The sequence below is a fragment of the Hippichthys cyanospilos genome, chromosome 12, assembly GCF_059441005.1.
Source record: "Hippichthys cyanospilos isolate Australia breed blue-spotted pipefish chromosome 12, RoL_Hcya_1.0, whole genome shotgun sequence".
Taxonomy (NCBI): domain Eukaryota; kingdom Metazoa; phylum Chordata; class Actinopteri; order Syngnathiformes; family Syngnathidae; genus Hippichthys; species Hippichthys cyanospilos.
The window spans coordinates 586,973-612,024 of record NC_142380.1 but is presented as its reverse complement, the minus strand read 5'-3'; the positions used below and the strand labels follow the sequence as shown (position 1 = coordinate 612,024).

General features: G+C 49.6%; 1 protein-coding gene across 6 annotated transcripts in view; it reads right to left on the bottom strand.

Moving 5' to 3' along the window:
* Positions 1-316: 316 nt before the first annotated feature.
* kirrel1b (kirre like nephrin family adhesion molecule 1b) overlaps positions 317-25,052 on the bottom strand; it is a 33,685-nt gene continuing 8,949 nt past the window's right edge. The window contains exons 1-15 of one of the 6 annotated variants that reach the window (XM_088429069.1): positions 19,394-20,999; positions 14,330-14,479; positions 10,264-10,413; positions 9,893-10,050; positions 8,293-8,443; positions 7,751-7,856; positions 7,531-7,679; positions 7,326-7,453; positions 6,291-6,417; positions 5,717-5,817; positions 4,275-4,491; positions 3,694-3,801; positions 2,576-2,703; positions 1,839-1,949; positions 317-1,056 (exon numbers count right to left, since the gene is read on the bottom strand). In XM_088429069.1, coding sequence (XP_088285195.1) covers positions 466-1,056; positions 1,839-1,949; positions 2,576-2,703; positions 3,694-3,801; positions 4,275-4,491; positions 5,717-5,817; positions 6,291-6,417; positions 7,326-7,453; positions 7,531-7,679; positions 7,751-7,856; positions 8,293-8,443; positions 9,893-10,050; positions 10,264-10,413; positions 14,330-14,479; positions 19,394-19,613 — 2,595 coding nt within the window. In that variant the 5' untranslated portion in view covers positions 19,614-20,999 and the 3' untranslated portion in view covers positions 317-465. Of the gene's footprint in view, positions 1,057-1,838; positions 1,950-2,575; positions 2,704-3,693; positions 3,802-4,274; positions 4,492-5,716; positions 5,818-6,290; positions 6,418-7,325; positions 7,454-7,530; positions 7,680-7,750; positions 7,857-8,292; positions 8,444-9,892; positions 10,051-10,263; positions 10,414-14,329; positions 14,480-14,971; positions 15,121-19,393; positions 21,000-25,052 lie in introns of those variants that run through there. The other 5 variants (XM_088429070.1, XM_088429075.1, XM_088429074.1 and 2 more) reach the window with 5 other exon arrangements.

Sequence of the window (25,052 nt, the reverse complement as noted above, 5' to 3'; positions counted from 1 at the left end):
GACACGGATACTTGAGAATTTCCCGTGTTCTGCGACGGAGACCACCCTCAGCGTTGATTGGATGACGGCCGGAAATTTCTTCCGACGCTAGTCGACTCGGCTTACAAAGCTTACTGATCTCCGGTTGGAGTTCACTGGAAATGGCTGATGCGGGTCCTTGAGTTATTTTTTTTTTTTTATGAGTCCCGCTTACGGAATGTCACGGTTGGAGGTACCTAGGTTTACTCCAAAACGGTTGACTTTTTCATTTCAGGCGATTACATTTCGTGTCGATCGGGAGAGGACGCTACCGCACGCGCTTTGGGGAATCGCGAAACACATTGCCGTGGGGATAACGCTTCATGTCGGGTTTGCACCCCAAAAAAGCTGATCGACAGGTCGGAAGCGCTCTTCTTCTTCTCTGCTGATTGTAGTAAGCGGCCGTTAGCGCGCACGTCGCTAACGGCAACGCGTGTGGATTGGGCTTCACACGTGAGTCTGCATCCTCTGCGTGTGTCTCTGCGAGTGGTCGGAAGGGGGCGACGAGTACGAAAAGCGGGTGGCCGTGCCGTATTTCTCCATCCCCGCTTCGGGGCCCTGCCGCCCGGGTCCGCCCCCCGGTCCCGTGGGGTACATCTCGTAGGCCGGGCCCTCCTCGGCAGGCGGGGCGAAGGCCACGCGGTAGCCGTGGTACTGCGAGGGGTAGCCGTAGTTGTCGTAGGCCAACTGGGCGGTGCCGTCCAGCGGCCCGCAGTCCCCCGGGTAGTCCCCCGACGGATCGGCCGGCGCCTGCTGGGCGGCGGCCGCCCGGGAGAGGGTGCTGAATTGGGCGTAGGTGGAGTGGGACACGCGGGAAGGGGGGCGCGGGTCGTAGCAGCCGGCCCGGGAGCCCGGCACCCCGCTGGGGGGGACGGCGCCGCTGGGCGCGGAGGGCGGGGCGGAGGAAACGGCGCCGCCGCCCGTCCCGCCGCTGGCGTTCGGGGAGCGGAAGTCTCCCTGGTAGTGGACGGCGCGGGACTGCGGGCGGGCCTCGTCGTGGGTGGTCGCGCGCACGTTGTAGTAACCGTTTGTCGGATCCTGAAATTGCACACGCGAACGTTAGTCTCAGGAAACCCGACCCCGAGTCAAGCTCGAACCCTAATTCGGAACGATTCGTAGCCATCGTATCCGCCGCATGGTATTATCGACGCGGTACTCAAACGCAGGATGTCGGTTCTCGTTTATTTCTGCTTGGCCGTCTTTTGTAGAAGGTTTTCAAAACGTTCTTCAAATGTGTCTAAATGTGTCCAAATGTCACCCGTTACATACACTACAAGCAAAATAGAGTATCGCTGAGGTTGAATTGACTAAAAATCGTCTTTAAATAGGGGATTGAAAAACCTGCTGGCCGGGAGCCAAAGCGCCTTCCCAGAATGCTCTTATCAGCAAGCAATTTCTTCATGTAAAACATGCTTTTTAAATAAAACCGTCAGTGCCGACGACGTGCCCGCCTCTGAAATGGACACAAATAGATGTTTATCTATTAATAAGCCAAACTATTGCACGGACCCCTGCAATCAGGCCAGGGACCCCCTGAGGGTCCACGGACCCCATTTTGAGAACCGCGGCCTTAGCGTCCTTCTCAAAGCTTTGCTTTAGCAGTATAAAGTGAAATTGCGCATCCATGGCACTAGGTGGTGCACTTTGTGCATTTTTTTTTTCAGCTTTAGACTAACCTGTAACCTGTATGAACCCGGTAAAAAGGTTGATTTAGGTAGCCTTTTCTTTTGTTAATGTTAAAAATCGATCTTATTCATATTCACCGCAGTGAAAGAAAAAAAGTGAGCCGGAGTCAGTTGAGCCCTAAGCCCGTGCGCTACCTTGAGCTCGTAGTCGTCGCGCGCGTCGCTCTCGCTGCGCACGTCCTGCTTGAGGTCCATGTCGTCCTTGAAGGGCTGAGTGGAGGGAGAGAGGGAGACAGAGGGCAGAAACTGAACCGTCAAACGACAAAACACACAGACGGAGGGATAGGAATAGGAGGTGGGACGGACGTCCAGAAAGGAGGAAGACAGGGAGGAGAACAGAGTTGCAACTTTTATTCATTTCCCTCATTCAATTCTTTGCCTGATTGACTCATTGTAAAGAATCATCAAGTAAACAATATTACAATCATCCTTTTTTTTATTCGATTGTCATTTACCTATAGAAGCAAAAAACTGAAAATCAAGCTAAATGTTTTCATGCATTTTTTTCATGTATTTGTTGCTCTGATTAATTTAATGGCTTATTTAACTTACACATAATTATATAATTATATTTATTTTCACAATATAAAAAATTACAACTTTGTTATTAATAGCGTAAAACAACCGAAAAGTCATTTTTATGATGAAAATAAACGGCAGACGTCTTTGGGAAGGGGCAAAGGCCCAGTCAAGAGACAGGCGACGAGCCTACAACTTCACTAACGGTGAGTTCATATTGTACGTTCACGTTTTTTCGCCATTCGCTCCCCACCCACGTTGAAATTGCCAAGCATTGACGACCACCCAGTCGACGGCAAAAAGGTCGGGGACCCCGGTCCAACCCTTTTCTGCGTGCGTTTGGGTGTGCTCACCGAATACATGGCCTTGACCATGCGCGTGGCCGTGGAGACGGTGGCCGCCTCCTCCTCCAGGCTGCGCGTCTCCTTGTTGACCGTCTCCACTTTGATGTCGGCTTTGCCCAGCGTCACTCCTCGCCGACCTGCAAGGACGTTACCCGAGTTGAAAGCCGGGAGCCAGAATCATCAATTGAAGAAAATCTGAAACGGATCGACCCTTTGAGCTCGACCTCGGCTTTCAACAAACCTTGATGAGAAACCTTCAAATGAACTAATATTCCTCGCTTCAAAGTCTTACATTTGAAAAGCTAGCATTGTCTGAAACCCAAAGCGTAGTTTCAAGCCCTAATTTGAGACCCTGGCTATAGTTTGGAAGCAGGACTCTAGTTTAAAAGGCTAACCCTAACCCAATTCAAACACTAAATCCGCTATCCAATTTGAAATCCTAATTTGACAGCTTAATATAAAATGCTAACTTGAAACACCAATTGTAAGGCCACATTTGAGACTGCTTAATTTGAAACCTTACCTAATTGATCACGTAAACTTGAAACCCAACTTGACGCCTGAATTTGAAACCCAAATTTAGCACTTTTAATGGAAACCCTCATTTTACACCCTAGTATCAAATGCTAACTTGAAACCCCGACGACTATTTTGAAGCCCTAATTTGAAACGTAAAGTCATCATCTTAATGTCAAATTGTAACTTGAAACACCGCCAGATTTGAAGTCCTGATTCGAACCTTTTGTTGTTTGTTTAATTTTCAAAAGCGCAGGGGAGCATTGTGAAAGGCTTATGAATGTAGCTCCGTCGACAGTGTTTTGTCCCGGCATTCAATTTTCCCCCTTTTTAAAGGAGGAAGATTTCCCAAGAAATTCCATTTTCCGCTCGGATTTGACGCGGTGTGAAAAACAGGCAGAAAAGCCATCGTTTGGAGGCTGGCCTCGTCTTCATCTGCTTTCATTATCTGCCGTATCAACAATTATTTGAAGAATAACGAGAGGTTGGCGTGTGGGCGTTTGGAGGCCGTTTGCCACGTCGGTATGAATATTCATCAGGCTCGTTTGAACAGAACGCCGAAGCGGATGGCGTATGTCGCAGGGGCCGAGCGACAAAGGCGAGAAACTCACTGCCTTTGCGTTGGCGGTACAGGAAGAAGGCCAGTCCCAGCAGCAGCGTGAGCAGCAGCAAAAACGAGCCCACCGTCCCCCCGGCGATGATGCCCACCGGGACGATGTCTGAAAGACCCAACGCACGGAAGAAAACTATGACATTGGCCGCTCAAAAGGGACGGAAAATCAACGGGTTTTCGCGCCGACGGCTAACGCCAGTTTGCCCCTACGGAAAGGAAAACACGGAAGCGAGACACGTCAACCTCAATAGATCAGCAAATTCAGATTTGACAAAGGTGAGGACCCAAATTCCAATGGGTTTTGCGCTAAGGTGGCACAGCGACTGCCAGGGTTTTAACTTTGAAGCTTCGCACGAGCATGACGGCATGCCACACGGTTCAATCTTGGGGCCCTCGCGCGTTTGGGTTCACTTTGAAGACCGCGGAGCTCTGCGCGGCATCGCTCTTGAGCGTCGAGTCACCTGCTTTCGCTTTAGAAAGGCCAGACTAATGTAATGGCGTTACAGTCGACGCAGACGTTCAACCTGAGGACCAGGCCCGTCGCATTGACGGGCGCAACAACTGGCGCACTTTCCTTACCGTTCTCCTCCAGGGTGATGATCATGGTCCGCGGGCCGAAAGAGTTCCAGGCGGTGCAGTTGTACGGCGAGTGGAAGTCGGACTCCATGACGTTGTTGATGGTGAGCGTGGAGAGCACGGCCCCGCCCTGCGACGGCGGCTTGCTCTGCTCCACCGTGTAGCGCTCCATCAGGGTGCCTTTCTCCTTCTCCCACACGTTCTCCTTCCACGCCCATACCTGCAGCGCAAACGTCCGTCAATGAAGGTTTATGGGCCTCGTCATCTCGCCGTTAGGGATGCCAAGGGGAAAAAAAAAAGCCTGATACGCAGTCAGTCGTCATTAATTTTGACGGCGACGCTACGGCCTCGCTTGAAAAGCGGATATCAATTAGTTCCATCAAACCAGCATCGTAAACGGATGACATCCTAATTGAATTTAATAACGTTGCAGAGGAGTGAATCGCGTCGTATCAAAATGGAATCTGAATGAATCGCGTTCGTCTTCATTTGTGTCAAGCGTATAGTATTGTTGCGGAATAATAATTAGGGTGAATCTTGAAGCTATCGCATCAGTAACGGAGTCAAGTGCAACGTATAACAGAGGTCCCCAACCGCCGGTGAGTTGCATTGTATTTGGATTGTCGTCGTACCTCATCGTGAGGGGGAAGACGCATCCTTGCTTCTGTGAGAACGATTGACAAAAGACAGACCGGGCCCGTCGCATTGACGGTCAGCGAAAACGTAGAGCGGGAAAAGATTCGATCGGCCGAAGCTCCAAGCGCGACGAAGCTCGCGTTACAAAGACCGCCAAAGCGAAAAAATAACCCCAATCTGATTAGCCACGCCTTACATTAGCGATCGTCGCATCCAGGGCGTAAATTCCTGCAGATCTCCCCTCTTTACGGAGAATAATATGCACGCGGGGGGATTTATTTAGGAATATCTAGCAGTGCGCACACATAGGAGGCTCACACTCCATTTTTTATAAGTCCTTGTGTCTGTGCATTAAACCTCGACTATAACGTCGTATCACATTATACGCTTGCAGCTCCCTGGCCGGGCGGCGGGGGTTCCGAAGCCTCCTAAAAGCTCGGATTTTCTGTCATGTCGGCGCAGCAAAAATTGGATAATTGCCGCTGAGAGGCGCAGTTAAAAGGCATTTTTTGGGGCGAGGAATGCGAGGGCTTCTCGCTCATGCGAGCTTTGAACTAGTCCATCACTTGGGCCTAGACTACAGTGCCATCAAGTGCGCTTTCAAAGGAAAAAAACAGGGTTTACACATTTTGTCAACGAATAAAACCCGGGCCGAGGTCGCAAACGCAAACACTCAAACGACATTAAGTCGAGCCGGCGTGAAAAATGGAACAGTTGACCGTTGGCTTGCCGCGCGCTCATATGCGTGCTCACTTTCAAACGGTTGAAAGGACATCGACGAGGGACGGATTCCATGTAATTGGACTCACAATTTTGTCCGGCGGGGGCGTGCTGGCGATGTAGCACTTAATCTCGCCTCGCTCACCCCGGATGGCGTACTGGATGGGATCGCTGGAGATTATGGGCGGGCCTGTCCAGGGCGAGACAGAACATAGATCGGAAAGGAGTTGCCTTTTTGCACAAAAGTGGCAAAAATATCCGTTGAAAGGATTCATGCAAAAATCGGGGGGAATGCATGATAACGTGGGCTTTTCAATCTGTCCATAAGTGACAACATTTCCAATTTTGAATGGCAGTAAATGAGCCCGACATGGGCTAAATTTCACACCCGTAGGGTGTGCCTGTCCGCCTCCTGTTTGCGAGCATTTATTCAGATTGGGCGGCAGCGCGCCGTATTGAAAGCTGTCATGTAGCAGGGGTTAATGACACACAAAATGCTAGGCGGGCTAATAAAAGCAGCCTCATTGAGACACGCTGTGCATTTCAACTTTGCCTTTCACGCACATCTGCTTAGCCTAACCCTCACGCAGAAAAGCAAACGCCAGAGCTAGGCCAATGAAACCATCGGCGATAACAAGGACACGTCGCGCAGCCGCCGCTCACCGTTGACCGTGAGCGTCACTTCGGTCTCGCCCACACCGATGCGCGGCACGATGGCCTTGCACACGTACTGGCCGGCGTCCGCCTGGCTCACCGACTTCAAATACAGCTGGTTGTTGTTACTGAGAACCTGCGCGCGCGCACGGACACACAAACAGACGTAGACTGGAGTAAACAGTGGAGTCTGCTCGGGATCCAGACAGGGCGAGCCAGAGCAGCATATTTAATTCATAAAACATGTTGATTTACTCAGCAGGCTCCATTAGCTTTTTCTCCTGGAGCTTTCTCTTAAACTGTTGGGCATGAATTAAAGATTTAAGACACCGAGAGTCTTTCTACAAAGTGTCTACTTTACAACTAAGCAAACATTTATGAAGTCTGGCTTTCTTTTTTTTTTTTTAAACACCGATCGAAGGCTTCCCGGAGAATTCCCCAGGAACACGGATTTTCTTCCCGCTGCCGTCCAACCGCGTCCCTTTTTTTTCAGGGTTGCCAACCGGCGGCGATCTTTCATCCTTAGAAATAACGCTTTGTTCAGATGGATTGCGAGCGGCGCGTTTGAATCGCAGTCCACCAAGTCTGCGACATCTACAGGACCAATCAATCCCATGTTAATGCCTCCCTTTGTGACCGCGGGTGGATTCGGACCTTGGTTCGGTCTGCTCGCTTCTTTTAATGAAAACTCCGCGGTACCGCCTCGGTTAACAAAAGCCGCCGGAAGCAACTCTTCCGGTTGCTAACACCCAACCGATCGCGTCCCTCCCCCCGGCCGTAATTACCGGGAGAATAAGTTTGTGTGTGCTTAGATCAGGTCACGTTCAATCAAACATACCGTACTTGATTGATGGAATTGCATCGCACGAAATCCTCAATGCAAACATTCCTACTTTTACGTTTTAACTGTTTGCAGCGTTGCTCCTTCTGAGAATTCTTGCATATGAAGCTCAAATTCGTGCCGCGCGAATTCTGCGGAAAATCAATCCAAACCATTTGTAACTGGAAGCGGATTTGGCCTTTGCGGGTAAACTGAAACCTCACCATGTTGGAGCCCTTTTTGGTCCAGGTGAGGGTGAGCGGGGGGTTTCCGGACCACTTGCAGTTGAGGGTGACGTCCGAGTTCACGTCCACGGCGACGGGCCGCGGTTCCACCACCAGGATGGGTCCGACTGAGGCCGACGGAGGCGAGGAATGGGGTCCGGATCCGAGCCGGGCCCGGGAGCGCGTGCGGCTCTTGGCTACTCACAGTGTACGTCCACCAGTATGCTGACGTTGGTGCTGCCCACCGCGTTGAAGACCAGGCAGGACACAGGCTCGGTGAAGAAGGAGTGGTCGGCCGTGGTGGCAAAAACGCTCTCTCTGGCGCCCTCCAGCAACACGCCGCCCTTGGCCCACCTGGCGACCATACGCTAGATGTTTCCTGAATGTACTTTACAGAGAAGGTGCGAGGAGAAGATTGGGGCCACCTGTAGCCCATGATGGGTGGGTTGGCGGTGGCCTGGCAGGTGAAGGTGACCCTCTCGCCTTCCAGGACCGAACGGGGCTCGATGGACAGCGTCACGGTGGGCGAATCTGGAGACAACGGCGAATTAGGCGCTAACGCAATAATAAAGTAGGCGATAAAAAATATCCAATTTTATAATTAAGGGTTCAGAATTTGTCTACAATTTGCTGGCTAAATGATTATATATTGAAGAACACATCTTATGAATTGCCGCTGAGCGAAAATGACATCACATGCGCTGAAGCCCGGGCTAACGAGCAGTCGCAGCCCGCCCGCTGATCTAGGTCTGGTCGCGTGACATTCACGGGCTGAGACGCGATCGGATGCCGAAGCCCCGAGCACGTGACCTGGTTTTCGTCGGGCGGCAACTTTATCACCGCGCGGAAGGTAATCTGCTGGAGCGAGCGAAGCCGACAAGAATTTCGTTGCGCGGTCTCACCGCGCCTACGACGGTAAAGTTTGAATCCAAAGTATTGTGATGACGGCGGTTCACTGGGGACTCACGGTGCACGTTGAGCGTGACGCGGGCTCGCTTGCCCGCGGGCACGGCCGGGTTGCTGGCCACGCAAGTAAAATTGCTGTGGCTGTCCACGTCCAGCGGCACGATGGGCAGGTAGCTCCTGGTGGTCACCCTCTTCCGGTCCGGAAGCACCTCCTGTCACAAAGGCAATTTAGGCTCCCGCGTTGGGCGCAGGAAGGCCGCGGCGTGACGAGCGCGGGTGCCGGAAGATGTCAAAACATGCGCGTTGGGGCGCGTGAGTCAGTATTTGCCGTCATATGTGAGCCGGCGCCTTTGCGGCGGAGCTCCCGGCCACGGTTTCGCGTGAGGTCGGGAGGGAGAGCGAGCCGGAGCCCAGGTGGGAGAAAAAGGGCAAAGTGTTCACATAATGCAAATGATGACATTTCAAAGGCTACTTGTTAACCTGATTATGAAAAGGTGCATGTACGCCATGTCACGTTGAATAAACATGTTTGTTTTCTTTATGACGGGCCGGCTTTTTTACCTTTTACCCCTAGCGTATGTGACGAATGAAATTTCCGCAAATTCCAATGAAACCGTCTTCTATAGTTGCAGGGCAGGCAGTTGAAAATGAGAGCAAATATTCGACTTTTCTGCGTTGTCCCATCTGTATTATACCAGATGTGGGTTCATAAATATGAATGTGTATTACAGTCTAGGGTTAAACCCCTCAACTGGCTTTGTTTGGTGTTACACTTATATTCTTATGTTGTGTTTCGATTGCAGCGGAACTGTAGAACCGCAGACACGGGTTTCACTTTAAGCGTAAGTACGAAAACAGAAAAAAGAATTAGTATGAGTGCAGACAGAAGTAGACCAGCGCCTGACGAATGTCGGACCAGCTAAAACATTTAAATAGCCCACCTCTGCTTTTCATGCTGTGACAAATTAAGAGCAAAATAATTGTAACATTGAAGCAACTTATAGTTATTGAATGTTGGCACTTCAGTCCGCCTTAGAGGATTACTAGTAGGAAAACATGCAAAGGTCACATATATGAAGCTAGTTTATCACCAAATTATGAATTAGGTCGGCTAAATATTTGGAATCGCAAACAGCGCGGGTGACTGGGATCTTCCGAAACGGTCATTGAACGTCTGATTTTTTTGCTTTTTGCACGTAAGTGACCTGAAAAAGGCCTATGAGTTTTTTTTTCTCCATCGCCGCGGTACAATTGATGACTTTAGCTTGGCTACTAGCCTACTCGTTATGGCGCGGGACTCCCGAGCTCCCGTCTGCTTCGGGGTAGATACTTTTGAATTCCTCCTTTTCTCTGCCAGAGGCAAAGCGCATAAAAATGAGCTAACAAACAAGATGAAGTAGCTTTGCCGAGAATTTCGAGTGAACTTGTTCTGCTTTTTGTAGCGGAATTTGTGCCGTAACCCCTCTTTAATCCGCCACTCGGCGCAGGAGATTAAGCGGGGATCTTGTGTTTGTTCGCCTGTTTTTGTGCCGCTTTCTGCGGAAGGGATCGGGCTTTTTTCTTGTCTTTTGCGGTTGTATGGGAAAATGCATCGTTTGGACCAGGATAGGAGCCGGCGAGGTCACGGGCGGGGGTCGCGCGCGATGGCGCGCGTGAGTCACCGTGGACTGGTGGGCGCCCTCCACCGACAGTCCGTTCTTGAGCCACTGGATGTGCGCGGCCGGCTTGGCGCCGCGGGTGACGCAGGTGAGGTTGTGCGGCGTGCCCGCCATGAGCAGCAGCTCCGGGGTCCCCTCCACCGCCGGATCCTCGGGCGGGACTGAAGACGCAAACGGACCGTTAGTCATCGTCTCTAGTGGCGCTTGTGTGCGTGAACGGGAATGTTGTGGACGTCCCTCCCGTTTGGAAAGGTCCACACTCGCATCGGATAGACATTTTTTATTCATCGTCGTTTGACGCGGCGACGCCTCGGCGTCGGGTTGCTTCCAAAACATCCGTTATCATTGCCGGGCTGAATCGGGCTTGGACTTACTGAGGACGTTGAGCTTGGCTCTCCGGGAGCGCAGGGCGGCCTCGGTGGCCTGGCACTCGTACAGCGAGTCGTCCGACAGCTCGGCGCGCGAGATCTCCAGGTTGTACTGGCCCGTGTCCACGGCCCGCAGCACTCGGTACCGGGGCCACGCTGCGGGGGGGGGGCGAGACAAATGCCGATGAAACATGAGGCCGGGCTGCCTTTTCACCAGATTGGCAACATTTGGATCATACAGCCGCTATTTGCGTGCTTCCGGGACAAAGGCAAAAGTAAGACGAGCCACTAGGAGGCGCCGTCTGACACATCCGAGCGGACATCGCATGGTGGATTCAGACGGCAAAGGCAGGCAAGCAGGTGGTTGCAGTAAGTAGGGAAAAAAGGAGGGAGAGGTGAGGTAGGATTCAAGGGGGGCGATGCCGGACAAAAGTATTAGCGGAGATTACATCATCCGCTCGGGCGCCTCGCGGCATAGCGACCGGAAAGGTGACGGCGCCCCGGGCAGACGATAGAGAGAGCGAGAGATGGATGAAGGAGGAGGAAGCCAAAAAAGAAAAGGCCGGCAGGTGGGGAGCACGTGACAGGAATGATGACGCGGCGCTAACACGCGAGAGGGAAGAGAAGCAACCAAAAAGTACCCAAAACGCCACACCGTCCTGAGGAAGAGAACGTTTCACGCTTGCGCCGAGAATGACAACGTCAACATTCTGCCGATCAGGTCGCGATAACGTTGCGAGGAAGCAACACTTATGTCTCCGAGTATATGCGAGGGTCGGGAAACACATTTTTTTTGTCATGATACGGCCAGACCATCACTTGAATGTATAGGGTGGAAAAAGATACAATATCATGGAATCGCAATAAATATTTTCGCACCCCTAATATTTACCCGGTCAATCCCAATGTAAAATATCGCAACATTTATATAGATACATATGCTTCAAAAACATCAAAAAGTCCGAGGCCGGTGAAAATGTTTCCCGGGGTTAAATGAGCGACAGGAGACATTTTACATGATCCTTTCGGTTTTAGTCATATTCCTGCGCGTGAATAAGGATGGACTCTGACGGTGGTTCAGTCTGCTCGCTTCTTGTATTGAACATGAGCTGCCGTTGGCTGCCACGGGCCCTTTGCTAACTGCCAACTGACGTCCGCCCTCTAGCTCGGCCCATATCAAAATGCACATCTGCGCGTCAAAACTGGACACACGTGACCGACGGATTCATCGTTCTCGAATGGTGCCGAGTAAAAAACAAAACTTTTTAATGTCTGTTTATAGGACGCGCCCCTACTTTTGACTTCCTTTTCTGGGTAACATGTGTCTGGGTAACACTTTGTCCTTGACGTAGAACACTTAAGTGGCGTACTGATGATCTCAGAGAGCAGTGGAGACGTGAGATGGAATCCCAATTGCGTTGCGGGGAGGAACCTTTTCCTTCATTTTGATGATGAAGGCTGAAATGCTACAATGATTTCCAAATTCACTTTCATGATCAAAGATTATTTGACCCATGGCAATTATCAATGTTTTTTTTCACGTTTGTTCCCCGATCGCGGCATGGCTGCATGGAAACGGTAGCGGCGCTGCTTTCTTGCGGCGATGACAAAGAAGGAGAGGACGACACTTTGTCACAGCGCGTTCCATTTAAGGAAGACGGATGCTCGCCGCTTGGCGGCGGATGCGGGAAAAAGGTCGGAAAAAAAAAAAAGAGGACGACATGTTGATCAAATGCAGACGCTTTCCTGGCTGGAGGAGAAGACGGCTGCAAGGACAAAGAGAGTATAAAAAAAGGAGGAGGAGGAGGAGGAGGAGGAGGAGGAAGGGGCTGAGGCAGTCACATAAAGCCAGTGATGATGGAGGTGTGAGTGAGTGCGTGTGTGTGTGTGTTTGTGCACATGTTTGAGAGCATTGGCCTTTACTGAACCTGTGAATTAAATCGAGTTGAACACAGAATTCACATCACGTCGGATAAGCGCGTCTGAGTGTGCGTGTGCATGAATGTGTGTTAAAAAAATGTTATTGTTAGCTGTCTAGCAGGGCAAATGATTTTCAAAGACAACTTTTTGATGATGAGCTTGTCATATTCGACGACTTAATCATCTAACACGGACTTATCTCATTTACTATTGTTAATTCATTCAATGACATACTTCATCTTTTTTTTTTTTTCGAGAGCCCAGACATTCAATCACACGTACTTATGTTTGTTTGCCCTTTTCAGGTTTTTGGCTAAAGGAGGTTCTAAAATTGTTTGAAAATTTCAATACACTTTTTTTTCTATCCAAAACAAAAAATCCCCATTCAAAGAGCCATTTTGACCCCGTTTCCACCGCTAAGACTTCCATTCTTCAGTGACACTTGCATGTAGGTAACAGTTGTCTTGTAAGAGTGGAAACACCGCCGTCCAGTGGCCACAGTTATCACTACAGTGCTCAATTGATTATATTGGGAAAGCATTGCTCCTATCCATAAAAAAAAAACGTATTTGACCATAATTTTGATATTATTGTTATTACTATTTTAACTAGTTTAGCGCTATATTTCCTTTTCCTGTTTTTACCTTCCCGAAACGGATTGGCTGTCTCGCCTAACACCAAATACGTCCAATAGAGGTCCAGGTTGCCGACCCCCGCTTTAGGTGATGGAGTACTAAATCAACAGATGACTTTAGCTCATTAAGTACTAAATAAGTAATCAAGGACTTTATGTAATGAAGAAGTAATCAATTGAATGTATACGAATTATAAATGCAATATATTTTCTTGATCCCGATTGGCTAAAATAGCTCGTGCGCTTCTACCGCCGCATAGCGAGTGAATCCTCCATTTGCAAGGCCTCACACTTAAAGCTATCAAATATGACTGGCGGGCCGATAAAAGGCCATAATCTTAGCACAAATTCTCCGAGGTTGATTCTCTCCCACCGCAATTAATAAACAGCACACATTTTGTCCGCGGGAGACGCTAAAGTGATTATAAAGCCGCCATTAAGCTACGGCACTTGACATTTAATAACTTTTTATTGAGATTCTGGCGGCGACCGCAGATGCCGGCGCGCTCACCTCGGACCGTAAAAAGACACAAAGAAAGAGAGAGAGAGAGAGAAGGGGCCGGCGTCCATTCTTCAAGAGCCGCCACGCCGTTAATCGACGCTCGTAAAGACGACTGGAAAAGCTCCGACAAGGCCCGGTGATAGAAAGCCGGACGGTGGGATCGCCGCTAGCTTAGCGGCTAGCGGCGGCGGGCGCGTGAGGGAAATTGAGCGGGAAGCGGACCAGTGCGGGGGAGCTGGCCCAACTGCAGATCACGAAAACTTTAAAAAAGGTTGGACGATGTCACTTGTCGCTAGGCGGAATTGGCCCGCCTCATGAAAGATAATGGTAAAAGGAAGTCAGGCTCATTAAGAAAAAAACTCAAACTATTGACAGAAACGTTTCATCATTTTGTAACAGTTATACTGCTTGGATTGTAGTCATATTTTCTAAGCTGCATTTCATAATATTGGTACAAATAATTTCATTAAGTATTTACAATATATGAACGACTAAACGGCTATTAATATTGTTACACGTGTTCTATTTGTTTGTTATAATTGATCATACATTTTACTATACAATTTATTTGTATTCGATAACTAAGTCTGCATAGTTATATCTGATGATAATTACCGGTAGTGATAATAGTACACATTTTAATCATCAACCGTGTTAAATGCAGATGCAATTTATTAGTCTACATGTTTCTTGAGAAGTTTTTTGTAGCATTTGTTCTATATGATCACGTTTTCACATTTTTTGCAGGTATTTTATTCTTTTTTTAAATACTGTACATGATACTAAGCTGGAGTTTGTTTGTAGGGAAATACTGTGTGACAAATTAATTTTTTTGTATCTACTTCTATACTGTCAGATTTTCTAAATTGTATATTTGACCCCAGATCATTGCGGTGGTTGGGACTCATCTTGCATGTCCTTTTGCCGTGTTTTACTCCAAACTATGAGATCAGACGATCGACTACGATGAAGCCGCTTTGAGCTCCCCCGAAAAGGGAATCTCAATCCTCGCTGACCTCGAAGGCCCTCGCCGACACCGAGCGCCAAGCCGTCTTTGGTCCACTGGACGATGCCGCTGTAGTTGAAGACCACGCAGGAGAGGACCGCTCGCTCGCCCAGGACCACGGACTGGTCGGCCGGCTCCTGGGAAAAACGAACGCAGCGCGCTGCGCGGTGAAGAAAAACCGTGAGTTCAACTGATCCTTGAGGGGGACAACACACAAACTTTTCCCACTCCTGAAGATGTAAACTCCTAAACCGCTATATCTATACTTGATTTTTTTCCTCACTTCATTTTTTCCATTCGCATGGCGTTTATACGTTCAATAAATCGCACGCGCACAAACCCGCTCCCTCACACGGACGTAAACAATTCCACATATGGTATGCCTGACCGCCTTCCTTGTAATAAAACAAAGAGGAGAGCGCAAGACCTTGGTGCTCTCTCCCTCTTTTGCAAAAGATGCTTTTTGACTCCGAGTCTTGCCTTTTCTCCGGTCTCTGATTATTGGTGACACAAATTTCGGCGTTAACAACGCACTGATGCTAGCTTCTCGTGACAGGAAAGCACCTAAATCTCTCGCCAACGTTGTCACGGTTAGCAATTTTCACATGGGCGTGCTCACGCTCACGGCCTTAAGCTTATGCCAAAGGCTAACCTGAACGCCAGCTCCGTGCGCGGCGCCGTGCCCTACACATGCGACTTTGTCAAATGGCGATTTCTGCTGCGCTCTTGCTAACTGGCTAAAGCTAACAGCGTAAACGAAGACGAATACTTGATTTCGTGGCACATAAGCCTGTTTAACAACAGTCTCGTTTGCATTCCCGTCACCTGTTTTTTTCGCTTTTCAAGGTCTCTCGGCAGATTCCGCCGGTACGCCGGCGCGTGTGTTTGTATATGCGTGTATGAGTATGCAGGCGTTTTTTTTGTGTTTCCAGAACATCACTGCAGAGCCGCTCTTTTTTTTTCAACCCTCGTCACGCAGTACAAAGGATTGTGCTTACACGCTTGCATTTCCCCCGGCAAAATAAGCCTTTCGGCTAGCGCGGAAAGACTACACGCACGCGCGCACACAACGTCAGGTATAGAGGCGACAGTTTGCAGTGGTTTGCATCATCAGGTGATGTTTCATATTCTCAAAGCGAGTCTTGCGCGCTAATTAAGGAAGAGAGGGCGCTTTGTATACGCGCAAACACACGTTCTAACTTAGTCCCAAACACACTCGCTCCCTCCCTGGCTTACGCACACACATTCTACAACACGCCGACTCCTACACGCACTCCCCCGTAAAAACGCGCGACTACAACACAAAATCAAACGCGTCCCCTGATATACGCTCACTGCAACACTGACACTCAAAGGCACACGCACAAAAACAAAGCTGTGGGTAATTTGCAGCACAAAGCGAGTCACAAAGCGATTCCACGGCAGCGCGCAAAAGTTTGGGTGTTTGTCATCCCCGAGGGTTCTTCTGTTCTGCGATCCCTCTTTAAAACAATCCCATTAGCTAATGAAGGCGCCGGCGCCGGCGCCGGCGCCGGCTAATGAGGGGACCCCGCGGCCGCGAGGTGCAAACAACGACCGCGCCGGATTGCGCAATACAACAACTCGGATGTCTGGTCCCTTTTTGCTTTCGCGGACTGTCCAACACGGTAGCAATTGGAAAACAAAACAAACAAACAAAAACAAAAACTCGGAGGCGTTTGCTTGAGAAGACGCCAACAAAATTGTTTTTAATACAGTCATTTCAAGCGAAACTAAGATGGCAGACTTCCTGCGTGTTTTTGGCCTTGTCACGTCGACACTCTTCTGGGCATCTGGTCTGATTAGACAGACCGACAAAATTTGGTGTGGCTAAGTGAGGCAAGATTCCAAGAAGCGCTTTCAACAGACCCTCAGAAATGGACAACATGACCTCAGGATATATGATTTCAACCAAAATGGCAGACTTCCTATGTTTTCATTCATTTTTTTTTTTTTTTCAAAAATCCCGCAAAGATGGCGACCCTTTCAAATGAAATATTTTGGCGGGACTGCAGCGAATTTCTAGTCGTTAAGTCAAACTGCCTTTGAGCGATGCGATGGCTTTTTTGATATTTCATTATACGCAATACAATTAAAGACAAATTCTTTGATCTTCTTATTCAAATATTCAAGGTCGAAGCATAGCGTCATTTTTAGTTAATTTATGGGCATTACAGGGCCGGGATATGTGTGTGAGCGTGCGTGTGTTCCGTCAGCCCGCGGCGGCGGCTCAGATTGTAGACGAGAGAATCGTACTGACAGAGAACAGAGATGTAATTAACCCTACGGGATACAGCGCCGCTCTCCTCGTCCTCCTCCTCGCAACACAAGCCTCACCCCGCAAACACGCACGCGCGCACGCTCGCCGGCCGGCATTCTCCACCATCAGCATTCCCTTGCGATTTCCTCTCTCTTATTTACTGCAGCCTTCCTCGTTCGTTTCCCACAACGCTCGGGAGGAGGACGCTTCGGCCTCGGCTTCGGCCTCGGCTCGGGCTCGGGCTCGGGCTTGGGCTCGGGCTCGGGCTCGGGCTTCGGCATGGGCTTCGGCCTCGGCCTCGGCGCGGCTCCGCCACTTTGTTCCGAGTTAGCGGCATCGGCGACGGAAGCCTGCGGACGTTTCTAGAAAGCGCGCAACTCATTTGGCCATGTGCGAGAACAATGAAGCAGTGTGCGAGAGGGCTCGGAGCACAAATACTTGTGTTTTCCACACCGGCTCGGCTTGAGAGTCGCCGCCGCCGCCGCTGGAGCCACGCCACAGTAAAGCTCATTGACATGAGGGAGGCGGCTCGCCGGTGTGTTCAGGGCCCACATAAAGACTGCGTGTGTGTACACGAATGATGGAAACGAGCTTTTTACGTAGGCCAAGCAGAGAGACGTTTAACCACGCGGTTGCGGATAATGACTACCGCCAATGGAATTACAAATAGTATTCTGGTTGACGTTGCTTTTTTGGATTCACTGCGGAATTTGAAAAGAAGTTGCGTCATTCCCCAAATACAAGGCATAGCTGTGTATAGGACCCTTGACTTTGGGGTCCAATTCTGGTATTTTCAACGTTACCGTGTACAAGACGCGCCGACACTTTGGCAACAATGTCAAAACCGCGGCGAAACAGAAGTCGTTTCACCTTCCAAAACCATTGATATTTTCTCGCGTTCACGTCCGCAAGTTATATATTTGTTGCGCGTTAAGTGGGTTTCAGATTTCCCGCACCGTGGGTTCCTTTTACCATAACTATCCGAAGTTGCTCAGCATCCGTATTTAACCGAGTCGATGGTGCCAAAAGACCACGATCAACAAAGGAGGCAAAAGGAATACCTTTGGGTGCGCGCACAGCTCGATACCTCGCGACTCTTCATTGAATCAGGTGGAGACATCGTAAGGTTTGCATGATCCTCCCTTTCAGTAATCTTCCTGCGCGTGAACAAGGACGGACTCGGACGGCGGTTCAGCCTGCTTGCCTCTTTTATTGAAAACAACCTCAGCTGACCCAAGCTGCCGTTAGCTGCAATAGGCACCCGACTGACGTCCGCCCTCTCGCCCATAGGTGTCAAACATCGGTCCTCAAGGGTCGGTACCTTGCACGTTTTCCGCTTTTCTCTCCGCAATATGTTCGATTCTAATCATCGGCTTATTTACAAGCGCTGCGGGAGCTGGGAAATGCGTTTGAAAACTTGCAGGATACCGGCCCTCCAGGACTGGAGTTCCACACATGTGCTAGCCCGCCCCTTTATGGTAATTTTTGTAAATAAGAATACGGCGCCGCGGATTCCAAAAAACATGCATGACTGCTGGATTGGACATAGTAAATTGTCCCGGGGTGTGATTGGAAGCGCGAATGACTGTTCGTCTCTGCGCGCCCTGCGATTGGCCGGCAACCGGTTCAGGGTGTCCCCGGATCTGGTTTTTAAATGGCATATCAACATTTAAGGTTAACGCACAAAATCAGCAGATATCGGCAGAATGCGGCTGATTGTAAAGGCGAGCTTTGTGAGTCACGTTTGCCGGTTTGGCGCGACGGCGGCGCTGACTCATTGTTGGAGCCCGCTCAATGTTGAGACTCGCGCTCACCGGGGAGCGAGGAAACAAACCCAGACGCACCAAACGGGAATCGGGTCAGCTGACGGCGGCGAAAACCGCGTTGGCCGTCATGTGGGTGAACGCATTGCAGATTGTTAGCGCTTTGTTTTCTTTTCAATCTGGGACATTTTTATGGAAGGGCGGAGCGTGCGTTCATCGGGATTCTGTGAATGAACCGTATTAGCGCTACGGGATTCTCACTGAGAAGTCAAAAACGAATACGCTTAGTGGCATCGGTGCGAAAATTAAGTGGTATCGAACGTCCCCCGCTATCGATTTGATCTTGGATGACAAATTAAAGAAAGTATCAATGAAGTGTACAGAATATAGTTTTTTTTTTTGTGCCGGCCGGTTAAAATCGCCATGCGATTGCATTCTAACATCCATCTGGATGTCACAGCAAGAACGCTATTGATTTCTTTAAATGACCGATTGAAGAAAGTATTGCCCTCGAGACCTATTGATTTTATGACACAACCATACATACTGCACAAATACACGTTTTACTACACACTCAATTACTCCGTGTACTACGCGCTCATACTACACAAAAGCATTTGCTTACACACGCGCGCGCGCGCACCACCCACAAATAAGAGTAATCCCTCTCCCGTCGAGGGGGTTACATTCTAGACCACCCCCGTGAAATACACTAGGCGTGTTTTTTTTTTTTTTTTACTATTTATGGCACTGGTATTTTTAAGTCTGTACAAAAAACAGGCCGATCGCAGGGCACGCAGAGACAAACAACTGTTCACACTCACAAAGGCACGGGGAGAACATGCAACCCCCAAACAGGGAGGCCAGGATGAGCCGGAATTGAACCCAGAACCTCAAAACTGTGAGGCAAAAGCGCTCGCTGATCTGATTTACAAAGGTATTGATCTGGGAAAAAAAAAAAAAAAGCGGTAGACATCTCTACTGTACTGTACATCTCTACTGTAGACATCCACACACAAAGGCATAAACACACCTAAATCCACAGACACACACACGGTGGCTTTTTCTTGTTGTTTGTTGTTTTCCCAGCGTCCCCTCGCCAGCGCGTCATTTCCCTTCCGGCGCAGCGCGGCGGCGGCGGCGGCGGCGGCGCGGCAGCGTGACGCCAGTCGCCGAGGAGACGGCGAACAAACCGCGCGCTTACTGCAAATCACACGCGCCCAGCTCACAACCCAAAACTCAACCAGGGGCATTTAACAAACACGCCTACACACACAGAAGCATGAATGGAGTTTAGCACAACGAACTCACGCGGGGCCTTTGTTGCGCAATAGTAGCAACCAATCGGGAGCCGACAATGTTTGTCTTCTTTGCGGACTGCACAAGGAGCGGGCAGGTACTACACTGAAAGACACCAAGGCAGGCCCACGGGCCCAAGCGCACACGCACATACTAAACATCTTGTGCATCTACTGCACGCGCACACACGCTCCCCGCAGCCTCGACTGTAATTGACTTGCTCTTTCTTACATTTCATCTCATCTCTTATTTCACTTTTATTTCATTCTTTCTTTTTACGACGCTCTCAATTATTCATCCTCTCTCTTTCTTTCCCGTCCGATTTCTTTCCATCTGGCGGTGCTGATGTTTAATTCACCTCTTCTCCCTCCTCCTCCTCCTCTTCTTCATCTGCTACTGCTGCCGGCTCTTAATTGCTTTTTAAGAGCGCTAAGTGCGCACACGTGCATGCGCGCGCACGCCCCGACCCCCCAACCTTGCCTCTCCTATGTCGTTAGAGAACACTGTACACGTCTGATAGCGTTAACGTCGTCCAATGAGCGCAAAGCACGCGCGTGAGTGCGCGCTTGTCTTTTGGGCGCACGAGCGGTCGAACGCTGTAAATGTTGAGTGCTCGATAAAAGAACAGCCCTAGAAATAACCCACCAAGCCGGAACGGTTTGGAGCGGACGCGTTCACGAAGGCGCCGCCGACGTACTTGTCATTGTCATATTGTCAAATGCGACGGCGCCTTCGGACATCTCGACTTGATAGAACCCACAAAAATGTATCAAAAAATCCACGGCATGAGCGGGCACAACGTTACGGGTCATAACTACAGTACGAAAAACAATCAATCGTCATAATGACTAGACCACAATGCACTCAGAATAATAAAAAGTTCACGTCATTCTCACTGGGGATGTACGTTTGGCGCGAAAGCTTCTCACGCTATTTGCGATAAAGCCGCCGCCTTGAAACAAACACACGGACCAGTCCGGAAAGAATCCACAAAGTGGAGACAAGGCGGCATGGGCCGCCGGCCATTTCAAGAGGGAAAGCAGCGTCGGTCAAAGCCTGCGTCGCGCACGCGCGCATTCCCAGACAATGCGGCATCCCCATCATTAGCCACATCCACCGAGCGAGCGAGCGGGCGGGCGAGCGAGCGAGCGAGCGAGCGCGACCTGGCCCGCCGTGCGAGCAGATGAGTCATTATCCAAATAAGCGCCGCGCTCAGTCAGCAGCGACCGCCGCGCCGTTACTTCCTCTTCAATAAGAATCGGCGATGTGAGCGCTCCGCTCAGGCGGAACCGGATGATGAGATTCCAGCGGAGAGGGAATAAATGAAAAAAGAAACCAAAAAAAAAAAAACAAGCTCGGAGAACAAAACTTAGAAGAAGCCGACTGACATACGCGGAATGTTAGGAGATGGGATAAGTGGATGGATGGCAAATTGTCTGCAGCGAGACCAAAGGCTGCCGTCAAACAATCGCGCCGCTGAAATTCATAAAAACTGCATGTGGAGTTTTTGCCTTACTGATACGAAATTATAACAGGGGGTACCGTGAAAGCCGAACTCTATTCAAATTCGCCATGCGTTTCAGGATAGACGATGGCTGGAAGTGTACAAAGACGTTTTGTCCGTGAAAATACAGAAAAACACATCCAAAGTAACGAAGGGAAGCTTCGTCGCGCAGTAAAAAAATGACCCAAAACGACAAAAGCCTTCAACCGGGAGGACAAAAAGGTACCGGTCTCCAATGGCCACTTCGATCGCCGGACCCGGACCCGGACCCGGACCCGAACCCGATGGGGCATGCAATTGAAGCCTCCAGAAGAGACGGAAAGAGGCAGTAGCAAAGGCCTGCAAAAACATTTTGATCTAGCCGTTTCTGAAGAAATTCTATCGAGGCCGAAATGTTGAATGAAGAAAAACAAAAAGAAAAACAAAGATTAAGCCAAACAAGGCAGGAATAAAGCACACCTCTTTAACTGTTAAAGGATCAACTAAATCGGTTCCAAAACATCCTTATTTTGTGTGCGGCCCATGCGGCCCGGTACCAGTCAATCCAGGGACCGCTATTTGGCAAGAATAACAAAGTCTTCATTACGGGAGCGCGGGGAAAATATCAAGACGAGAACAGGAACTAACATTTGTTTTAATAATCGAATAATCTGCGGGGACGCGCGCCTACATCCCCCACTATCGCAAGCCGATCGCCACGTAAGCCTTCGGGGCAGCGATTGGCTAACTAGGGCCAATCCTAATGAAAAAAAGAGGGCTGGAACAGGATGAGTATCAGACCGCTAAGAGATCTTCGCCGATGCGCATCTCTGTCCGTTCTCCCCGCGGGTAAAAACAGTTGGAGTCTCACGTCTTCCTTCTATGTGTTTTATTTATCAAACGTCCGACGTTGGCTGACGCTTGACATTGTTCATATTTATTTCACATGCACCGATCGGGGCAGGGTCCCAATTTTCGACGTTACCATGAAAATGAAAAGCGGGCCGCCCGACGAACGATTAAAAAAATTAAAAGTGGTCGGCAGGTTGCATTAGATGAGGGACGCGTGACTCCGGAAGCGGCCATCAAGCGGGAAAGCTAAGACTTCCTTTGAAAGGGCACGGCGTGCGGCACATCTAAAAGCTACAGTACAGAGTTGAACATAAAGCGCAGCGAGCGTCTCCGTCCACGTCAAGACCGGAGGTGGAAAGCGCCGCAGAGCAGAGCAGAGCAGAGCAGAGCAGAGCAGAGCAGAGCTATCTTCCGCCGACATCGGAGGGGAACGCCGCCAACGTTGAATGTTTTCTGGCCCGCCGAGTGGCTTTTTGCCAGCCGCCGCCTACAGGAGAATGTCGAGAATCCGCGCAGGGGGACGGAAAGGGACATTTTCAAAGGGGGGCGGGTTGCGGCGGGGGAGACGGCGCATGCAAATCGGCTGCGGCGGGCCCAAGAAACGGATTGATTCCGCCCGCCGCGGCCGGCGTTCCGAGAATTGATTTCTAATGCGCCACTTGTTGGAGCGAGATGACGGAAGCGCTTTTTGTTCTTCGGATGGAAATCGGGGAACGCATTAGTAGCTGTTCTTCTGAGCGGTAGACGTGGCTTTCATCCACCGCACCCCCAAAGATCCACGTATATTTTTGGTATCGGCTCTCGGAGCTGAAAAATGGAAAGAGGCGGCCAGGCTAAAAGCAGGTGCACCTCAACAGTTAAAAGATACGTCGCGAGCTCTCCTTTCCCGATGTATGGGGACCCGAACAGTACAGTATATACAGTATATATACATATACACACACACGCGCACAACTGGGATAGGTAGCAGCAACCCAGCGACCCTAGTGAGAATCACAGGCTGCATATAATGGATGGATGGATAAAAACCGTCTTTGCGTCATTAAAAAAAAAAAAAATCCCAAAAGGATAGCCTACTCTGAAGATCCTCTTTTGCCCCGCCCCCACCCCCTCCTAGCTGTCACTTTGACTATTTCCATCCATCTGTTTATCTGTTTTGCCTCTTTGAGGTTGCCTCGCTGCGCGTCTCACGCAAAAAAAAAAAAAAAATGCGCACAAGCTCACCCGCCTTCCTTCTCCTGGGGGTGGAGGGGGGGCTTACTCAGTGAAAGTGGGACAAGGAGCAGATCAAACTTCAATCTGAGATCTCAAGTCCCCGCCAGCCCTCTCTCAAAACCCTGACATACATGTGAAGCTAATTGGCTTGTTGACGGTGAAATATTTAAAGCCGGCGATAAATTATAAAAAAGGAGACATCGATTGTTTATTTGCGGCGCCGTTAATAAAACATGAAGGTCCTGCATGCTTCTTGTGTGTCCTCCGGCAAAAATAAACACCAAAAAAAAACCTTGCAATGACAGGATATAAAATAATAAAAGTAAGGGATGTACTTTTCAAAAGTGTTTCCCGGCCCCGCTCGCTCGCTCGCTCGCTCGCTCGCTCGCTCGCTGTGTCTGTGGCCTGTTGGCGCTTTGGCTCATCTTCACGCTCCGCTTGGCACTTTCACAACTTTTCTCACTCCACTATTGACTTCATGCAATACTAAAACGCACTCCAATCATTTGTCCGACTTTCCGCATGTGATGTTAATGGCAAAATATTATGATGAAATATGACACCGCGAGAACCCTCTTTTCTGGTCAGAAGTGTTAATGGCAACTAATTGAGGCCGCTGTTGAGCAATACGAGTAGAAAAGTCGAGCGTGGCGGCCGGCCGGCATCCTGCAGCTCTCCGCGTGCAACAACACTTGCTATCGATTTTGAATGTTACTGGAGGTTTCATCACACCCTGCGCAGCGCGGCGCAGCGCGGCGCAGCCACAGCTTTCTGCTTCAATGCCTTTTCACAGGCAAGCCATGTTATCGAGCCGATTTTTATTAAAACAATTAAATACAAAAGCTACACGTTCTGCTCAGTAGATAAACACACTTTTAAAATATCCATACATGAAGCCAAAACGCTGCTTTTTGTTGATTCAATTTATACAGGTTAAAAGACTCCGGGTTTTAAGAAGACAATCATAAATAACAAAGGTTAGCTTGTGCCGCTAACGGCCAGCGATAGCATTAGCAAGTCGGCGGTCCGCAAACTTAAAAATCAATGGAGTAGCGATGCCGCTAACGAGACTTTCTTCTTACCCGCCAACACACCGGGCCCAAATTTCATTGGATGAAAGTTCAATTCCAAAGTCGCGCAAGACAACCGAGACGGGCTGAATGGTCGGAACAGAAAAGACTATTAAAGAGCAATAGAAAAAAAAGCCGCATATTTGTTTGATTTTTGTTTCCCCGTAGCGTAGCGCAAACCCGATTGGATAGAAACTCAAAACCACACAGACAAGGCAATAAAAAACAACCAAGGGAAAAAGCAATCAATTGAAGAGAAAATACCTATTAGGGAGCAATCAGCAAATCTGACAGTGGCACCCCAGTCACTTAATACACACACACACACACACAGATCCATCCATGCACAAACTACTGATCTCTCGGTCTGTTTTTCATCACCTCCCACTCGCTTTCCTTCCCTGGTTCTCTCTGGAACAGTTTTTAATTAGCTGTGCTAGCCTGAGGTCAACCTCTGCTCCTCCGCGTGACAACACAAACACACGCACGCACGCACGCAGGCACGCACGCACACACCAGTTTTTGACAAGTAGCACAAATTTGTCTTTTTCACGCAGGCAAATGTGCCGGCTTGCCATGAAATGTATGCGCAGCATTGCGTGCGTTATTGTGCGTTGTCGTCTGCGGGTGCGTATGCATGGGATGCGCGCGGGAGGAAATATAATATGCGTGCACGTGAGTGTGGACCGCTGCCCCCGGGAGGTTTAAGAGTGACACAGAAAAGCTGCATCGCAACACGCACGCACATACACAGTACACACACTCAGGCGTAC